This window comes from Nansenia antarctica (assembly GCF_963989245.1).
Source record: "Nansenia antarctica genome assembly, chromosome: 5".
Classification (NCBI taxonomy): domain Eukaryota; kingdom Metazoa; phylum Chordata; class Actinopteri; order Argentiniformes; family Microstomatidae; genus Nansenia; species Nansenia antarctica.
The window spans coordinates 8,868,764-8,883,812 of record NC_137690.1 but is presented as its reverse complement, the minus strand read 5'-3'; the positions used below and the strand labels follow the sequence as shown (position 1 = coordinate 8,883,812).

The 15,049-nt window shown below is 47.3% G+C and overlaps 1 protein-coding gene across 1 annotated transcript; it reads right to left on the bottom strand.

The window, feature by feature from the left end:
• Positions 1-2,219: 2,219 nt before the first annotated feature.
• Positions 2,220-10,634, bottom strand: rorb (RAR-related orphan receptor B; the record flags this gene model as incomplete). The annotated part of the gene is made up of 10 exons (XM_080532660.1): positions 2,220-2,384; positions 2,935-3,047; positions 3,337-3,447; positions 3,579-3,686; positions 4,441-4,573; positions 5,898-6,019; positions 7,262-7,693; positions 7,880-8,021; positions 8,424-8,509; positions 10,616-10,634. The coding sequence occupies 10 exons, from the start codon at positions 10,632-10,634 to the stop codon at positions 2,220-2,222; spliced, it is 1,431 nt and encodes a 476-aa protein (XP_080388786.1).
• Between the last annotated feature and the right edge of the window lie 4,415 nt (positions 10,635-15,049).

Sequence of the window (15,049 nt, the reverse complement as noted above, 5' to 3'; positions counted from 1 at the left end):
CATTTAATTAGTGCTTTAATTTTCAAGAGTTGGATTGCTTTTTTGGAATATGTTTAACAGACTGGTAGGGCATAAAGACTGTGCTACCTTGCAAAACAAATGGGACACGGAGCATCTAGTGGTAGGATATAGAACTGCAAGGATCATTATAAAATTATAATAATCTAAGAAATGAAATCTATGCCAAATACAAACCAATTAAAATGCACTGTAGTTTCTTACTGACTTGAGGATCCAACTGATTTGACTATGCCCAAAGTTCACGTGTAGTATGACAGAGAGTAGAGAGGATGGTGACCAATCACGTCTTCCCCTGAGAGTGTGATGTCATCAGACACAATGTCCAGGTAAACCAACGCAATTCTACATAGTGGCCAAACATTTATTAACATCACATTCAAAAGCATTGACAAACTACATGTGTCAATTCATATTGAATTATTACTAACAAAATTTAAATAAATAAAACAACACACTAAGTGATTGTCTGTCACAACTTTCTATAAAGATAATATAAAGTATTGCAACTATAAATTGAGGTTTCAGTGGAGACTAACTCAGTTACCCTGTTTTTTTTTAAGATCCGGAAAAGTGTTCTAGAATGTAGTCATTAAGTTCTACACACCCAGAACACATTCTAGAATGTAGTCACCATTCTGAAATGGAATGTTATTCGAATATTCACTGTCACGGAATGAAATGATCAGTGGACGCATGTCCATCAGTGATGTATCTTACTCACATAGTGCATCTAGCTAATAATGACTACCCTGTGCTTGCAAGTCCTGGGACTAGATAGAGGAGGAAGAGGAGGAGGAGAGAGAAGAGAGAGAGAGAGAGAGAGAGAGCAGGAAGGAAGAAGGCAGTGTGAGAGTTATTGCTCCTCGGAGAGGGTCCTTCATTTAAAACAGCCCATAGTGATTAGTACAGGCTTGGATTGTGCAAAACGTGACAAGGTGGAAGGGGGGGCGGGGGTGTAAAGAGTAAGAGTGTCATGCTGTGGCTGGGGTTGGTCTTCACTGGCTTAGCCAATCGTGAGAAAGCACCCAAGCATCTTCTCCAGACACAGATTAAGCCTGATCCTAGACTAAACAAGCATCTTTATTGAAAGTGTAATTTAGTACAGGACTTGGGCTTAATGTGTTTTCCATCAGTTTTGGCTGGGTGTGTGGGGAGAGGACGTGGTGGGCGGGGTTTTAGGGAGAAAGGTGATTAGCTGAGAGGTCCTCCTTTTACAGTCTCTGATTGGTTGCTTGTGATTGTTCGATAGCAGTCCAGCTTTCGATTGGACGGAGTTATTGCAGCGACAACAAAATGATTGACAGGATGGCGAATCTGCCAGAATCCTTCTTTTTTTTCTCTCGCAAAATAGAATATTATTTATGTATATATCTTCATGTTGAAAAGTAGCCTTTTTTTGTATTCCTTCTTTACAGTTCTGTATTTTTTTCAACTGAAGGGTGTGATACCCTCTTTACATATCAACAGAGCCCAGACAAGGCTTTTATCAACGTACCAAAATCAACCTTCGGTTTAACCCCCCCATATTCTTTTACAAGTCTCATTTCACATCTTTACAAATTCTGTACACATGAAATAAAAATAAAAAACACATGGACAAGGTATCATCATCATCAGCTGCATCGGCTGCAGATTTAAATTAGGACTAAAATATTAACAGAACAAGAAGTAATACTGGAATCCGATCTGCACTAAAGAATATCTACAATAGCTTTCTGAATCCACACCGATCCCTTTCCCCCACCTTCAATGTCACAATATCATGTACTGTATGTAAAAAAAAAAAAAGAAAGAAAACAAATTCAAAGATAAACAAATTAACTTACCCAGTTTTAAAAGACAGCTTAAATTTGCTAGTTTAAAGTCTGTACATTTCTGGTCAGTTTCTGAAGAGAGAGAGAGAGAGAGAGAGAGAAAGAGAGACAGAGAAAAAGAGAGAGAGAGAGAGAGAGCCCCTTGGTCGTGGGTGCGTTTATATACATTCTTTAGACTGTATCGGTGAACAGGGTCGGATAAGTGCTGGACATTTCTAGTGTTGGCGGCTGTAAGTGTCTGGTTGTTGTTGCTGCTGTTGTTGTTGTTGTTGTTGTTGTCCCGGCAGCATCCTCGGGCTCCGAGCTCTGCGGTTGCCCGGGCTCTACGGGCGTGGTCGTGGTCATGTTGTGGTCCATTGTGGTCAGTGGTTGGACCACAGGCAGTCACTTGGGCATGGTCATGGCTGCGTTGGCGTCGGGGTTGAACAGCTCCTTGTAGAGCGGGGGGAAGAGGACGTTGACCGTCTCGGGGTGCAGCTGCTGGAAGGCCTGCAGCTCCTCTGTGTGCAGGGTACACAGGGCCGACAGGGTGGGGATTCGACCAATCAGCTGCCGAGGAGGAGACAGGAACAGGAAATCCAGATTAGAGACGGATTAAGTTAAGTCTCTCCTATGGAGACGGCAGCTGAAGTGAAAAAGGCTATGAGGTCTAAAATACCTCTGAGTTGAAATGATACGATACTATATATCGCCTTTGTGCAATTAGCTTCAAGGTTACACCGCGCCAGGTAACAAAGAGAAACTCCATGTATCAAGCGACACAGATTCAATGTCTTAGAGAATAGCAGCCTTCTCTCACATTGGCTACACGGTATGAGACTGTCTGCGACTGTGATACGCTATCGTGAAGCGGCTGGCGCAGGTAGAAATCGGAGGACAGGCTCATTGTAATGCGTGGAAGGGAATGAGGAACGGTATCAAACACGTGTGTGAGGTGACCTTTTTTAACATTTTAGGCATTTAGCAGACGCCGCTTTATCCAAAGAGACTTACAACAAATACATTTGACTAAGTAAGTGAATCATCTCTCCGTCCGTCATGTGATGTAGTGTAAATGGAATGTGAATGGAAGTTATCTATCTCAGTTTTTTGCCCATACCTTTGCCAGTGCGTCCTCATCCAGGTGGTTCTTTTGCATGATGTGCTGCAGAGCGAAGTAGATCTTCTCCTGCAGCTTCTGGACCTTCCGGGGTTCCATCAACCACGGCCGATCTGACGAGAGAGACACACACACAGACATACCGCCTGTTATAATGACTTACTCACTCCGCTCACTCAGACCTAGATACCGAAACAGAGCATGTTATGTCTCTGACTAAAGAAAATACAGCACGTTTCCATGACAACCTTGTACAGGGAGAGACCGACCCAGCATGCAACTGAAACACGGAAAATGTAATTGTTCTCAAACTATTTCTGTCGCATTTTTTGTCAAAAGCTAATGTCATCAGCCGCTAGCCTGTACGCATCAGAACGCTAGCTGCTAGCGGTTAGCACCAACCTGTGGAGATGAGGACTGCAGCGGAGAACAGGGCGATCTCCTCCTCAGTCAGTTGCAGGGAACACAGACTCTTGGCAAAGTCAAACACCGCACTGACCAGGTCGTCACAACCTGAGAGATACGATAATTACAGTGAAGTCAGGACATGTGAGATGAAACCAAGGTGAGATGTTGGGCTTAGGGTGCAGGAGGATGTAGGGGGTGGGTATAGAGGGAGTACTGTAGCAGCACTCGTGTGTTACCTAGTGCTTTGAACATCTGCATGCCTCCGTACTTCCCCTCAAACAACACAGTGTTGTTGAGAGGGTTGAACGCCCGGCACATTCGAACCAGGACCACCTCCAGACAACCTGGACAGAGAGAGAGAGAGAGAGAGAGAGGAAAGGAGAGAGAGAGAGAGAGACAGAGAGAAAGAGAGAGAGAGAGGGAAGGAGAGAGAGAGAGAGACAGAGAGAAAGAGACAGAGAGAGAGAGAGAAAGAGACAGAGAGAGAGAGAGAGAGGGAAGGAGAGAGAGAGAAAGAGAGAAAGAGAGAGACAGAGAGAAAGAGAGAGAGGGGGAGGGAGAGAGAGAGAGACAGAGAGAAAGAGAGAGAGAGAGTTGAATAATAATAATAATAATAATAATAACTTTGTATAGCGCTTTTCCTGCAAACGTTGCAGCTCAAAGTGCTCCAATCATTATATAATCATAATTTAATTATTTAGTCATTTAAAAGCAATATTAAAAAGATGGGTTTTTAGTCTTGACTTGAACATATTTGCTGAGGTTGCATCCCTAATGTAAACTGACAGTGCATTCCACAATTTGGGTGCATACAATGAGAATGCAGCCTCACCAAATCTCTTCTTTTGTACATGTGGTACACAGAGAAAACCAGCGTCAGAAGACCTGAGAGCTCTATTGGGCTGATAAGCCAGCGAACGGTCAATAACATCAATGAAAACACAACTATAGGTAACCTAAACAACAGCATTTGTACTGTAAGTTAACATATAACGCAGGCAGTGAAATCAAACGTGCAGACAGTAACTAAACAGCCTAAATATAGCAGCGTAGTGCGGTGGGGCCTCCGGAGGGAGTGTGGCGGCTCGCTCCTCTCACCTGATTTGAGCAGGAGGATCTGGTCGTTCTGGCACAGCTCCATGAAGCCCGAGATGCGCTTGGCAAACTCCACCACGTACTGGATGGCATGGGTGATCTGGATGGCACACTGCTGCCACAGCACGTCCCGCGTCTGCCGATCAATACACATGCATGTGGTGTTACGACTGCACAATGCAGCTGGTGTTATTAAAATAGATATATGTATATAGATATATCATTATTTTATTATTACTTTTTCTTGACTATTCTGTACACACAATTCTCTCTCTCTCTCTCACACACACACACACACCCACACCCACACACACACATACACATACACATAACCATACACACACACACGCACGCACACACACACACACACACACACACACACACACATACACACACACACACACACACACACACACACACACACACACACACACACACACACACACACACACACTGTGCTTAAGCACATCTGAAAACATTGAACAAGACATATTTTGCAGTATAAGTTACACAACAGAGTGCACATGCAGACAGACAGACGAACTGAACGTGGGCAAAGACGACGAGAATTTGGGGAAATTCATACTAATGAAATAGTCAGCTCCTTGTTCTGAATATCCAAAGTACAATATCAGCAAATTGCCTTTGTGCGTTTTTACAATTTCCCGCTGTAGGAAGAATCTCCATGGAAAATATTTCAAAGGGTTCGTCTGTAATGACCCATAATGCATTAGACACAGAGGAATGAGAGGGGTCACGCTGGTACAGCAGAAAGGAGCCGCCGCTGCTCTGTAGACTCACACACACACACACACACACACACACACACACACACACACACACACACCCACAGGCATAAGGGAGGAGCAGAGTACACAGAGTAGAAAAGGGAGAAACCGGCAGGCAGAGAAGAAGAGAGAATGAGATAAGGGGAAGAGAGGAGGAGTGAGAGAGAACAAGATACCATAGACGGGCACAAAGACTTTGGGAGAGAGAGAGAGAGAGAGAGAGCAGGGCCACAAGGAGAGACACTGAAACGCTGAGTCTATGGGTGGAGAGAGGGGAGAGGGACATCAGACATGTGTGAACAAACCAATGGAAGTGTGAGGTGCTTAGGGGATGCAGGCCATGTGAGGACAACAACTCACACACACACCCACACACACACACTCACACACACACACACCCACACACACACACACACACACACACACACACACACACCCACACACACACACCACACACACACACACACACCCACACACACACACACACACACACACCACACACACACACACCACACACCACACACACACACACACACACACACACCCACACACACACACACACACACACCACACACACACACACCACACACCACACACACACACACACACACACACACACACACACACACGCCATACACACCCACACACACACACACACACACACACACACACCTTGGTCTGGTACATCTTGACGTCGTCGTAGGAGTGTGTTTGCCAGGCGAGCTGCTGCAGCTCCTCTGCTGTGTACTGACACGTCTCCAGGTGGGATTTGATGATGTTCTGGGCGATACGATCTATGATGGGGCGGGGCGGGGGGACACAGAAACACAATTGAACAAAGCTGTATTGACATGTACAGCAGACAGCCAAACGGTACACCGTCACTAGAAGAGACCGCCCACTTCTATGGGACACAGAGGGGGTGGGGGGGGGGGGGGGTCAGAGTGATACTGTACAGCTGTGGAGGCTGGCGGCGGTGGAGGCAAACATCGGAGGACGACGGGCTCGTTGTGTCATGGTACCATTCCCCCGGTTTCGCTCCATGCATCACAATGAGCCTGACCTCCGATGTCTACCTCCACCAGCCTCCCCTGTCCTCTGATGTCTACCTCCACCAGCCTCCCCCGTCCTCTGATGTCTACCTCCACCAGCCTCCCCCGTCCTCTGATGTCTACCTCCACCAGCCTCCCCTGTCCTCTGATGTCTACCTCCACCAGCCTCCCCTGTCCTCTGATGTCTACCTCCACCAGCCTCCCCTGGCCTCTGATGTCTACCTCCACCAGCCTCTACCTCTACCTCCACCAGCCTCCACTGCTCCATCTCTCTCTCTCGTAGTATGTTGATAAGCAATTCTCATGTTGACTGCATTTCATTTTGCACACATTCAATGTTTCAATGAAGCAGACAGTGTGGTGCACGTCCACACACACACTCTCTCTCTCTCTCTCTCTCTCTCTCTCTCTCTCTTATTCTATTACAGCGTGCCAATGGGTACAGCGACACTGAAGCTTCTCTGATCGAGCTGTAGGGCGTTCCTACTGTATACTGTACTGCCAGCATTGATTGATTGGCCTGAGCTGTATTAATGTATATGGCCATGCGTAGTCAGCTCTCTGTAAGCCTGTCTGATCTCCTGTCCCGCACGCAGCTTATCAGACTGACTCACACCCCCATGACACATGATCACCCAGCTTCCTCATCATCAATAACTTCCTGTAAACCCAAGTCATTTCAGGGCAGACTACCTGAGGAAAATCACTTCTGATTAGGGTGGCGGCTTTAGGGGTCGACAGGTGACAGGTGTTTAGGCTTTACGGTTTACAGGTGTCCTATGTCATTTTCACGCCTCTGATCCAGGGTGTCTGTCTGAAGACACAGACGAAGTGGCGGACGTGGCGTATATACCTGTGGCGACCGCGGTACCGCTCTTCGGTTCACAAAGGTACGCAAAACTGGTCCTAACCTAGTTTAATCTATACTCTACTCAGGTGATACACAGGTGAGACTCAGGTGGTGCCAGGTCAGGTGGTCCTTACCTAGCTCCCCCATGCTGACGCTGGGGGGCCCCAGCTGGCTGTCCTGGTAGGAGCCGTAGTTGAACAGGTTAGGCACGGGGGTCAGGTCGTACACCGGCTCCTGCTTAATGTGCTTCATGCCCGCCATGTCCAGCCCGGACTGGTCCGGGGAGGGCTGGGTCGAGTCCATGCCGTGGTAGTAACCCCCCCCCGGGGCGCCGCTGCCCGGCTGGCCCTTAGGCAGCTCGATGACGTGGCCGTTGGCGTAGGTGCCCCCGATCTCGTGGTTGAGGGTGCTGAGGCCGTTGGTGAGGCTGGAGGAGTAGACGCGGGCCAGGGCCTCCGCCTCGCCCGTCTGTTGCTGCCTCTGCTCGGCGATCCGGTTCTGGTGCTTCTGCACCTCGGCGTACAGGCTGTCCCTCTGCTTCTTGGACATGCGGCCGAACTTCACCGCTAGAGAGAGAGAGAGAGAGAGAGAGCGAGGGACGGTTTAGAGAAGTGCTTGCCTTCGACATAGGCAACACAGTGACCACGGTATAATGTCTGTGTGTGTATGTGTGTGTGTACGCGTGCGTGCGCACAGGACTTTGATGCATGCACATGGAAGTGTGTGTGCGTGTGTCGGTATCTCTCTCTCACCGTCTCTGGACATTCCGAGGGCGAGACATTTCTGCAGGCGGCAGTGCTGACAGCGGTTGCGGTTGGTCCTGTCGATGAGACAGTTCCTCTGGCGAGGGCAGGAGTAGGCAGCGTTGTTCTGCTGACTCCGTCTGAAGAAGCCCTGGAGAGCCCCACCGTGAACAAACAAGACAGGAGAACCTTCAGAGACCACAACAACACACTAACACTACTACCGATAGAACATACTTCAAACTACAAACTGATGGCGCCAGAGAGGATTTGTTTTGAAAAAGACGGTGAAACTATCTAGAGATATTATAACCTGAGAGAACCGATAGGAGAATATTTGAAAATAATGGGGGGGGGGGGGGGGGAAATAGAAAAAGAGAGGAAAAAGAAAAGAGAATAAAAAGAGGGAGGATCATGTCGATAATAGATGGCGGGAGGAAGATGATGAAGGGTAGACAGACACGGATGAAGAACAGCGAGAGAGAGAGAGAGAGAGAGAGAGAGAGAGGGAGGGAGAGAGAGAGAGGGAGCTGAACCCAGCGGAGACACTCACCTTACAGCCCTCACACGTGATGACTCCATAGTGGATACCTGACGACTTGTCTCCGCAGATTTTGCACGGTATAACTTCTATTTGGGCTGTGGACGGACAGGGTGAGAGGGGGGAAGAAGGGGAGGGTGGGGAGAGAACACACACATACCTGGGTTACATAACCGTTTAATTGTGGCATATTTCATTTCACACACGCACACACACACACACACACACACACACACACACACACACACTTTTCTGTGCCAGCGCTGCGTGTACCGGGGCTAAGGACCACTCAGCAGTACCTCTCCTCTGCCCGCAGTCGGGGGGCTAATTAGGGGATGAGGGGATACAGTGTGTGGCCTGGCTCGATTTAGAGCCGAGAGAGGTTACGGTTGGGGAAGGGGGGGGAGGCGGGGGGTGTTGAAGGTGGTGGTGGTGAGGGGGGGGGGGCTCTCCAGTGAATAGGTCGCCCTGACACTTGTACATTCTGCATTTAAGCAGGTTTGTGGGGATGAGAGGAACATCTGGGACATCTTTGTGGTGACACAAGGAGTAGGTCTCCATGCTGTAGATTATTTGGTTATATGGTTCCTACCAGTAGTAGAGTTACATGCTTACATCACCAATGCATCTAGTGCATGTATGAACTGTAATGTATGTTTATGCCTCCTGTAAATGCATTCATCATAAAATGAGTATGAAAATGAGATGTATTGACATAGAGAAACCCTTTATGGACCGCCCTTATGAACTGTCCTATAACTATATCAACCATTTACCATTTGGTCGAGCCACAGATAGAGAAGGAGAGAGAGAGAGACAGAGAAGTAGGGATTGGGATAGAGAGATAGATAGACAAGAAGAGAGACAGATAGAGAGAGAGAGAGAGAGAGAGAGAGAGAGAGAGAGAGACAGAGAAGTAGGGGTTGGGATAGAGAGATAGACAAGACGAGAGACAGAGAGAGAGAGACAGAGCAGTAGGGGTTGGGATAGAGAGATAGAGAAGAAGAGAGAGATAGAGAGAGAGACAGAGAAGTAGGGGTTGGGATAGAGAGATAGAGAAGAAGAGAGCCAGATAGCGAGAGAGAAAAAGAGAAGGATGGATTATGATACAGAGAGAGAGAAGAAGAGAGCCAGATAGAGAGAGAGAGACAAGAGACGTATGGATTGCGATAGAGATAGAGAAGGAGAGAGCCAGATAGAGAGAAAGAAAGAGAGAAGGAGGGATTGGGAAAGAGAGATAGAGAAGGAGAGAGCCAGATAGAGAAGGAGAGAGCCAGACAGAGAAGGAGAGAGCCAGAGAAGGATGGATTGCGATAGAGAGATAGAGAAGGAGGGAGACAGATAAAGAGAGAGAGAGAGAGAGAAAGAGAGATAGCTACGTGCCGTAGCTCTGCTGAGGCTGCACACTCTATAAAGAGATTAGAGCACCCAATCTAATCCCAAATTATTTCCCCACACCCTGCGCGGCACAGAAGCTTAGCGGAAGCAGTGATTCCTGCATAATCTCACCCTACCTGAACCATGTTCACATGAAACTTTACTGCCACGGTTGAATTACTATTGGCTTTTAGAAAGAGCAACCAAGCAGATATTCCACAACAGGTAACAGACTGGTCAAGTATTCCCCCAGTGTGTGACTATACCTTCAACCATATTAACAGCTAACAAACTATACAGTCCTTACAAACAATGATAAAATATGATCAAACTGACTGAGTGTAGTGGTACGTGGACATCTGGTCTGAAACGGACGAACACATAAGAACCATGGATGACAATTTCTCCATGAAACCACCAATGGCTGACCCAAACCGTTGGAAACCTAACTGGAGTCACTAAAACTAGAGTCACTAAAACTAGAGCCTCTAAAACTAGAGCCTCTAAAACTAGAGTCACTAAAACTAGAGCCTCTAAAACTAGAGTCACTAAAACTAGAGCCTCTAAAACTAGAGCCTCTAAAACTAGAGTCACTAAAACCACTGGAGTCACTAAAACTAGTCACTAAAACTAGATTCACTAAAAAGTCATCTACTTTGGCCAGTGGCTGTTATGCTCAAGAGCTGTGGTAAAAGCGGTGCAGTAGACCGATCACATGCCGCTAAGCAAAGCTACAAGGTTCACACGGGAATTACTATTGTGAAATATCATTTTCGAATTATATGAATCACTGCAAGTCAACTGTAATGCCCAAAAGTATTGCTTACCTACGACATCCGTTTTCATTTTCTGTGCAGACACACACAGACTTACACACATCTACAAGGCTCTGTGTTAAACGTTCTGTGCTGCAGCTTCAACAGGTCCACAGGTGCTACAGTGTGTGTGTGTGTATGTGTATGTGTATGTGAATGTGTGTGAATGTGTGTGTGTGTGTGCATATGTATGTTGTATCGGATTGTTCTGACGAGGAGCTCGTATGTGTGCACCTATGTGTGTGTGTGTGCAAGTGTATGTTGTATGTCTGTGTGTAAGTGTGCGGGCATGTATCTGTGTGTCTGAGCGGTATGCAGTATGAGTGTGCAGTATGTGTAATGAGATTATCTACCAGAGATGATGACCACTCTGCAGACTTTCGTCTGTCTAAGCTGGGACAGGTATGGAGCCTCGTTACCCACAAGGACCCTTGGGCCTGGTGGCGGGCCCCACTAGAGCACATGGCTCAAGGGGTCAGACGGTGTGGTCAGGTGGTCATAGTGACAAAGACCTCCCTGACTCCTGAAGCTAAGACAGTTTCCTCCTGACCTCAACCCATCCCCCTCCAGATGGACACCTGTCAATCACCAATGAGATTGACAAAGGATTGTTTGCTTTACTTGTTAATGACTTAAGTCATGAGCTCCCAGGTATTATTGTACACTGTATAACAAGTGTTACAGAGATTCTATGCATCCCATGGCATTATGATACATGTGCTCAAACACACCAAATCAAACACACCAAAAAGTCTTTCTGCCTTTTGATTGGCTGGCCACACACGTCACCTGTACTGAGGGAGTGATGTCAGTGACAGAATATATACCATGTAGCTGACCCTTTCATCCAAAGCGATTTACATTGCAGTTAGTGCATACATTTTCAGTATATATGGTCCCAGCGGGAATTGAACCCAAAACCTAAGCCTTGATAGCGCTATGCTCGACCAACTGAGCCACAGGAGGACAGAAGGGGGGGGGGGGGGGACAGGGGGGGGAGGTGGTGGGTAAGATGGGAAGAAGGGTTACGACAGGGTCCTCTTATTAGAGCAAAGAAAACCCTTAGAAGTCCGAACAACACAGGACCAGTTGTTATTACTGAGCCTCTTCAAACCCTCTTCCTTTTGTCCTCTCCTTTGTCCTTTCTCCCCCTGGCTCTCTCCTCCTATCTCTCTCCCTCTCCTCTCTCCTCAAACTAACCTCCCATCTAGCCAATGTGACTGTGAGTCATCAACTCAACAAAGGCTTTTCACAAAGGTCTCTTTCATCACAGTTAATGAATGAATAACACTTCCAACACGAAGTAGGATTTGCCTGCCTGTCTGTCTGTCTGTCTGTGTGTCTGTCTGTGTGTGTATGTGGGGGTGCGCGGGGGTACACAGCTCTCTGGGCTGGTCCTAGGGTCGACCCATTTCTACCATCGACAAACTGGGTCAGGGGGGCGGAGTGGACTGGGTTGGACTGGGACAGAACACACACAAACACGTGTGCACGCACGCGCGCACACACACACACACACACACACACACACACACACACACACACACACACAGTCACACACACACACACACACACACACACACACACAGGGAGTTGTGGTGAGGATGTCAATGGAAGCGGTCTCTAACTGTCTAATTATAGACCCTAAAACAGGTCACTTGTGCTTCAGGACATGGCAGTTGTCAACAGTCTGAATATAACCAGTACACAAACAAACATGTGTGCATGTGAGTGTGTGTGTGCGTGCGTGTATGTGTCTGTGTGTCACCTCTCTTGTTTGAAACAGATTCACAAGGAGAGCTGTCGTGGATGTCAGTGTGGAGAAGCTAACTATAAACCTTGAGAAACTGCTTGGAGGGTGTGGATTACCAGAGACGATGATCCTCTACAATATATACAGACTCTCCTACGCAGCCTTTGTAATGTTACTGTTTAGGGTATTTCTGTTATGGTACGTATGTGAAAATCTGTGGGTGATTTTTACTTGTGTGTTCTTTGTATGACAGTGCAGCCTGCTGCATGTGGGGGCGTGCCCATTGTTGTCGTGTGCGTTTCCTAGTGTGTTTTCGTTGCCGCCGGCGACTGTCAGGTGGGATAAGGAGACAGTCATGACAGCATGGCTGTTGCTAAGGCGACCACCCACTCGCTCTCGTCTGGCTGTCACAGCGATGATCCGTTCGGCCGTCACCCCTCCGACAGGAAGTGATGTCATCTCGACTCTGGTAGCGAGTCTGGCATGGTTTAAGTGCTCATCCTCTTTACAGTAAACCCCGAGATCTCACTGTATCCCAAATGGACTTCTAGGGGGGGGGGTATTTCCGGTGTAAATATGGATGTCTAAAGCAGGAACTTTTGTGGAGGTCTAAACACCTGTCTACCTGTGTGTCTAGGTGTGGGCGGGGCGGGGCGGGGCGGGATGGGGGCGGGCAGGGCGGGGGCGGGGGCGGGGCAGGGCGGGGGCAGGCCGGGATGATGCGGGGTGAGTGAGTGGCAGCTATGACAGGTAGTCAGAGTTATCTTAAGGTTATGTGAGGGCCGGACTGCAGCGCTGGCACTTCCAAAGCTAAGAGGAGCTCAGCCTCCCAATCTCCTCAGAGAGAGAGAGAGAGGGAGGGAGGGGGGGAGGGGGGAGGAGAGGAGGGATGGGGGGGAGGGAGGGAGTGGGGGAGGGGGGAGGGAGTGGGGGAGGGATAGAGGGGGAGGATAGAGAGGTGAGAGAGAGAGAGAGAGAGAGAGAGAGAGAGAGAGAGAGAGAGTGAGTAAGGAGGAAGAGGAAGAGAAATAATTTGTTTAAATAAAGAAAAAAGAGCAAGAGAGAGAGAGAGACAGACAGACAGATATACAGAGAGAGAGAGAGAGAGAGAGAGAGAGAGAGAGAGAGAGAGAGAGGGAGAGAGGGAGACAGACAGACAGATATACAGAGAGAGAGAGAGAGAGAGAGAGAGAGAGGGAGACAGACAGACAGGTGTATGAACCTTTCACAGTCCAGTAGAAGGTAGAGTTGTGTGGGTCCGTGGGTGCCTGGTCGCCTGGCTGCAGCATTGAGTGGTGTGTGGTGATCTGGCACGTTGGGTGTGTTAATTGATTTTTAATGAAGTGAGGATCTCCACTCCGTCTCCTGGGCTCCCCTCTCTCTAAATAGACCCATAATTAGCTTCATTAGGGGAGATGGGAGCTTCAGCACATCAGAACTGGCTTAGCATAACTCAATTTATGCGACACACACACGCACACACAGACACTCACGCACACACACGCACACACAGACACACACACACAGACACACACACACACACACACACACACACACACACACAGACACACACACACACACGCACACACACACACACACACACACACACACACACACACATACACACACACACACACACACACACATTCATTAAAGGTAGAGGTGTAAGAGTTGCATGTCCACGCAAAGACACACACACACACACACACACACACACACACACACACACACACACATAGACACATTAAAGGTTAAACTGTTTTGTGTCATGGTTCAGTTCAAAAGAAAAACAAGATGATCAGTAGGCCTATGAGCTTGGGTGACCCTAATACAGGCTCATCTATGGAGCACTTTTTATTTACCACTTTTGTGTAGGGCACTGTAAAATCAGTTTTTTTTTACTAAAAATGACACTCATTAAATGATGAGAACATTTGATATTATGTGTATTATTTCAATGAAAGTGTTCTTATTTGTTGTGTGCTTCTAGACTAATAGATAGAGCCGATACAAATGAATCATTTACTACTAAATGTTCACTGCAACATTTGGAAATAACTGTTAATAGGAAAATATTGATTAACACAACGTGCGACTTAGCCTCATGCTGTTGAACTGGGACACTCAAGTCATTTTCATGGTGTTTTTCTACCAATCTGTGTGTAATCAATTACCAACTGGCATATGCAGCACACAGGGCATCATAAATCGAACGCACCCAGACCCAAACTATTAGCACAAGTGACAGAGGACCCCAATTCTACTCAGCCAAGTGCTGAGCAGAGCCATTAGTATTAAAAGCAGAATACTCTACAACATGATGTTTAGTGTATCTTGATTTTAACAATGATTTTGAGAAAGCTGTAATTATTCAATCAAAGTTTTTGCAAACAGTCTGAAAATGTATATCATGGAAAAGCTAGTTGCAGTACACACAACTCCTATAGGCTTTCCCATTGTGTTTATTAGAAATGTTATGGTCTGGTTTTGTACTACATATGAACACATGGTATCTAGTGGCCTACACACACACACACACACACACACACACACACACACACACACACACACACACACACACACACACACACACACACACACACACACACACACACACACACACACATACACACATACATACACAGGAGGACACAGATAATTATAAATGATTTAGTATCCTACAGTACATGTGC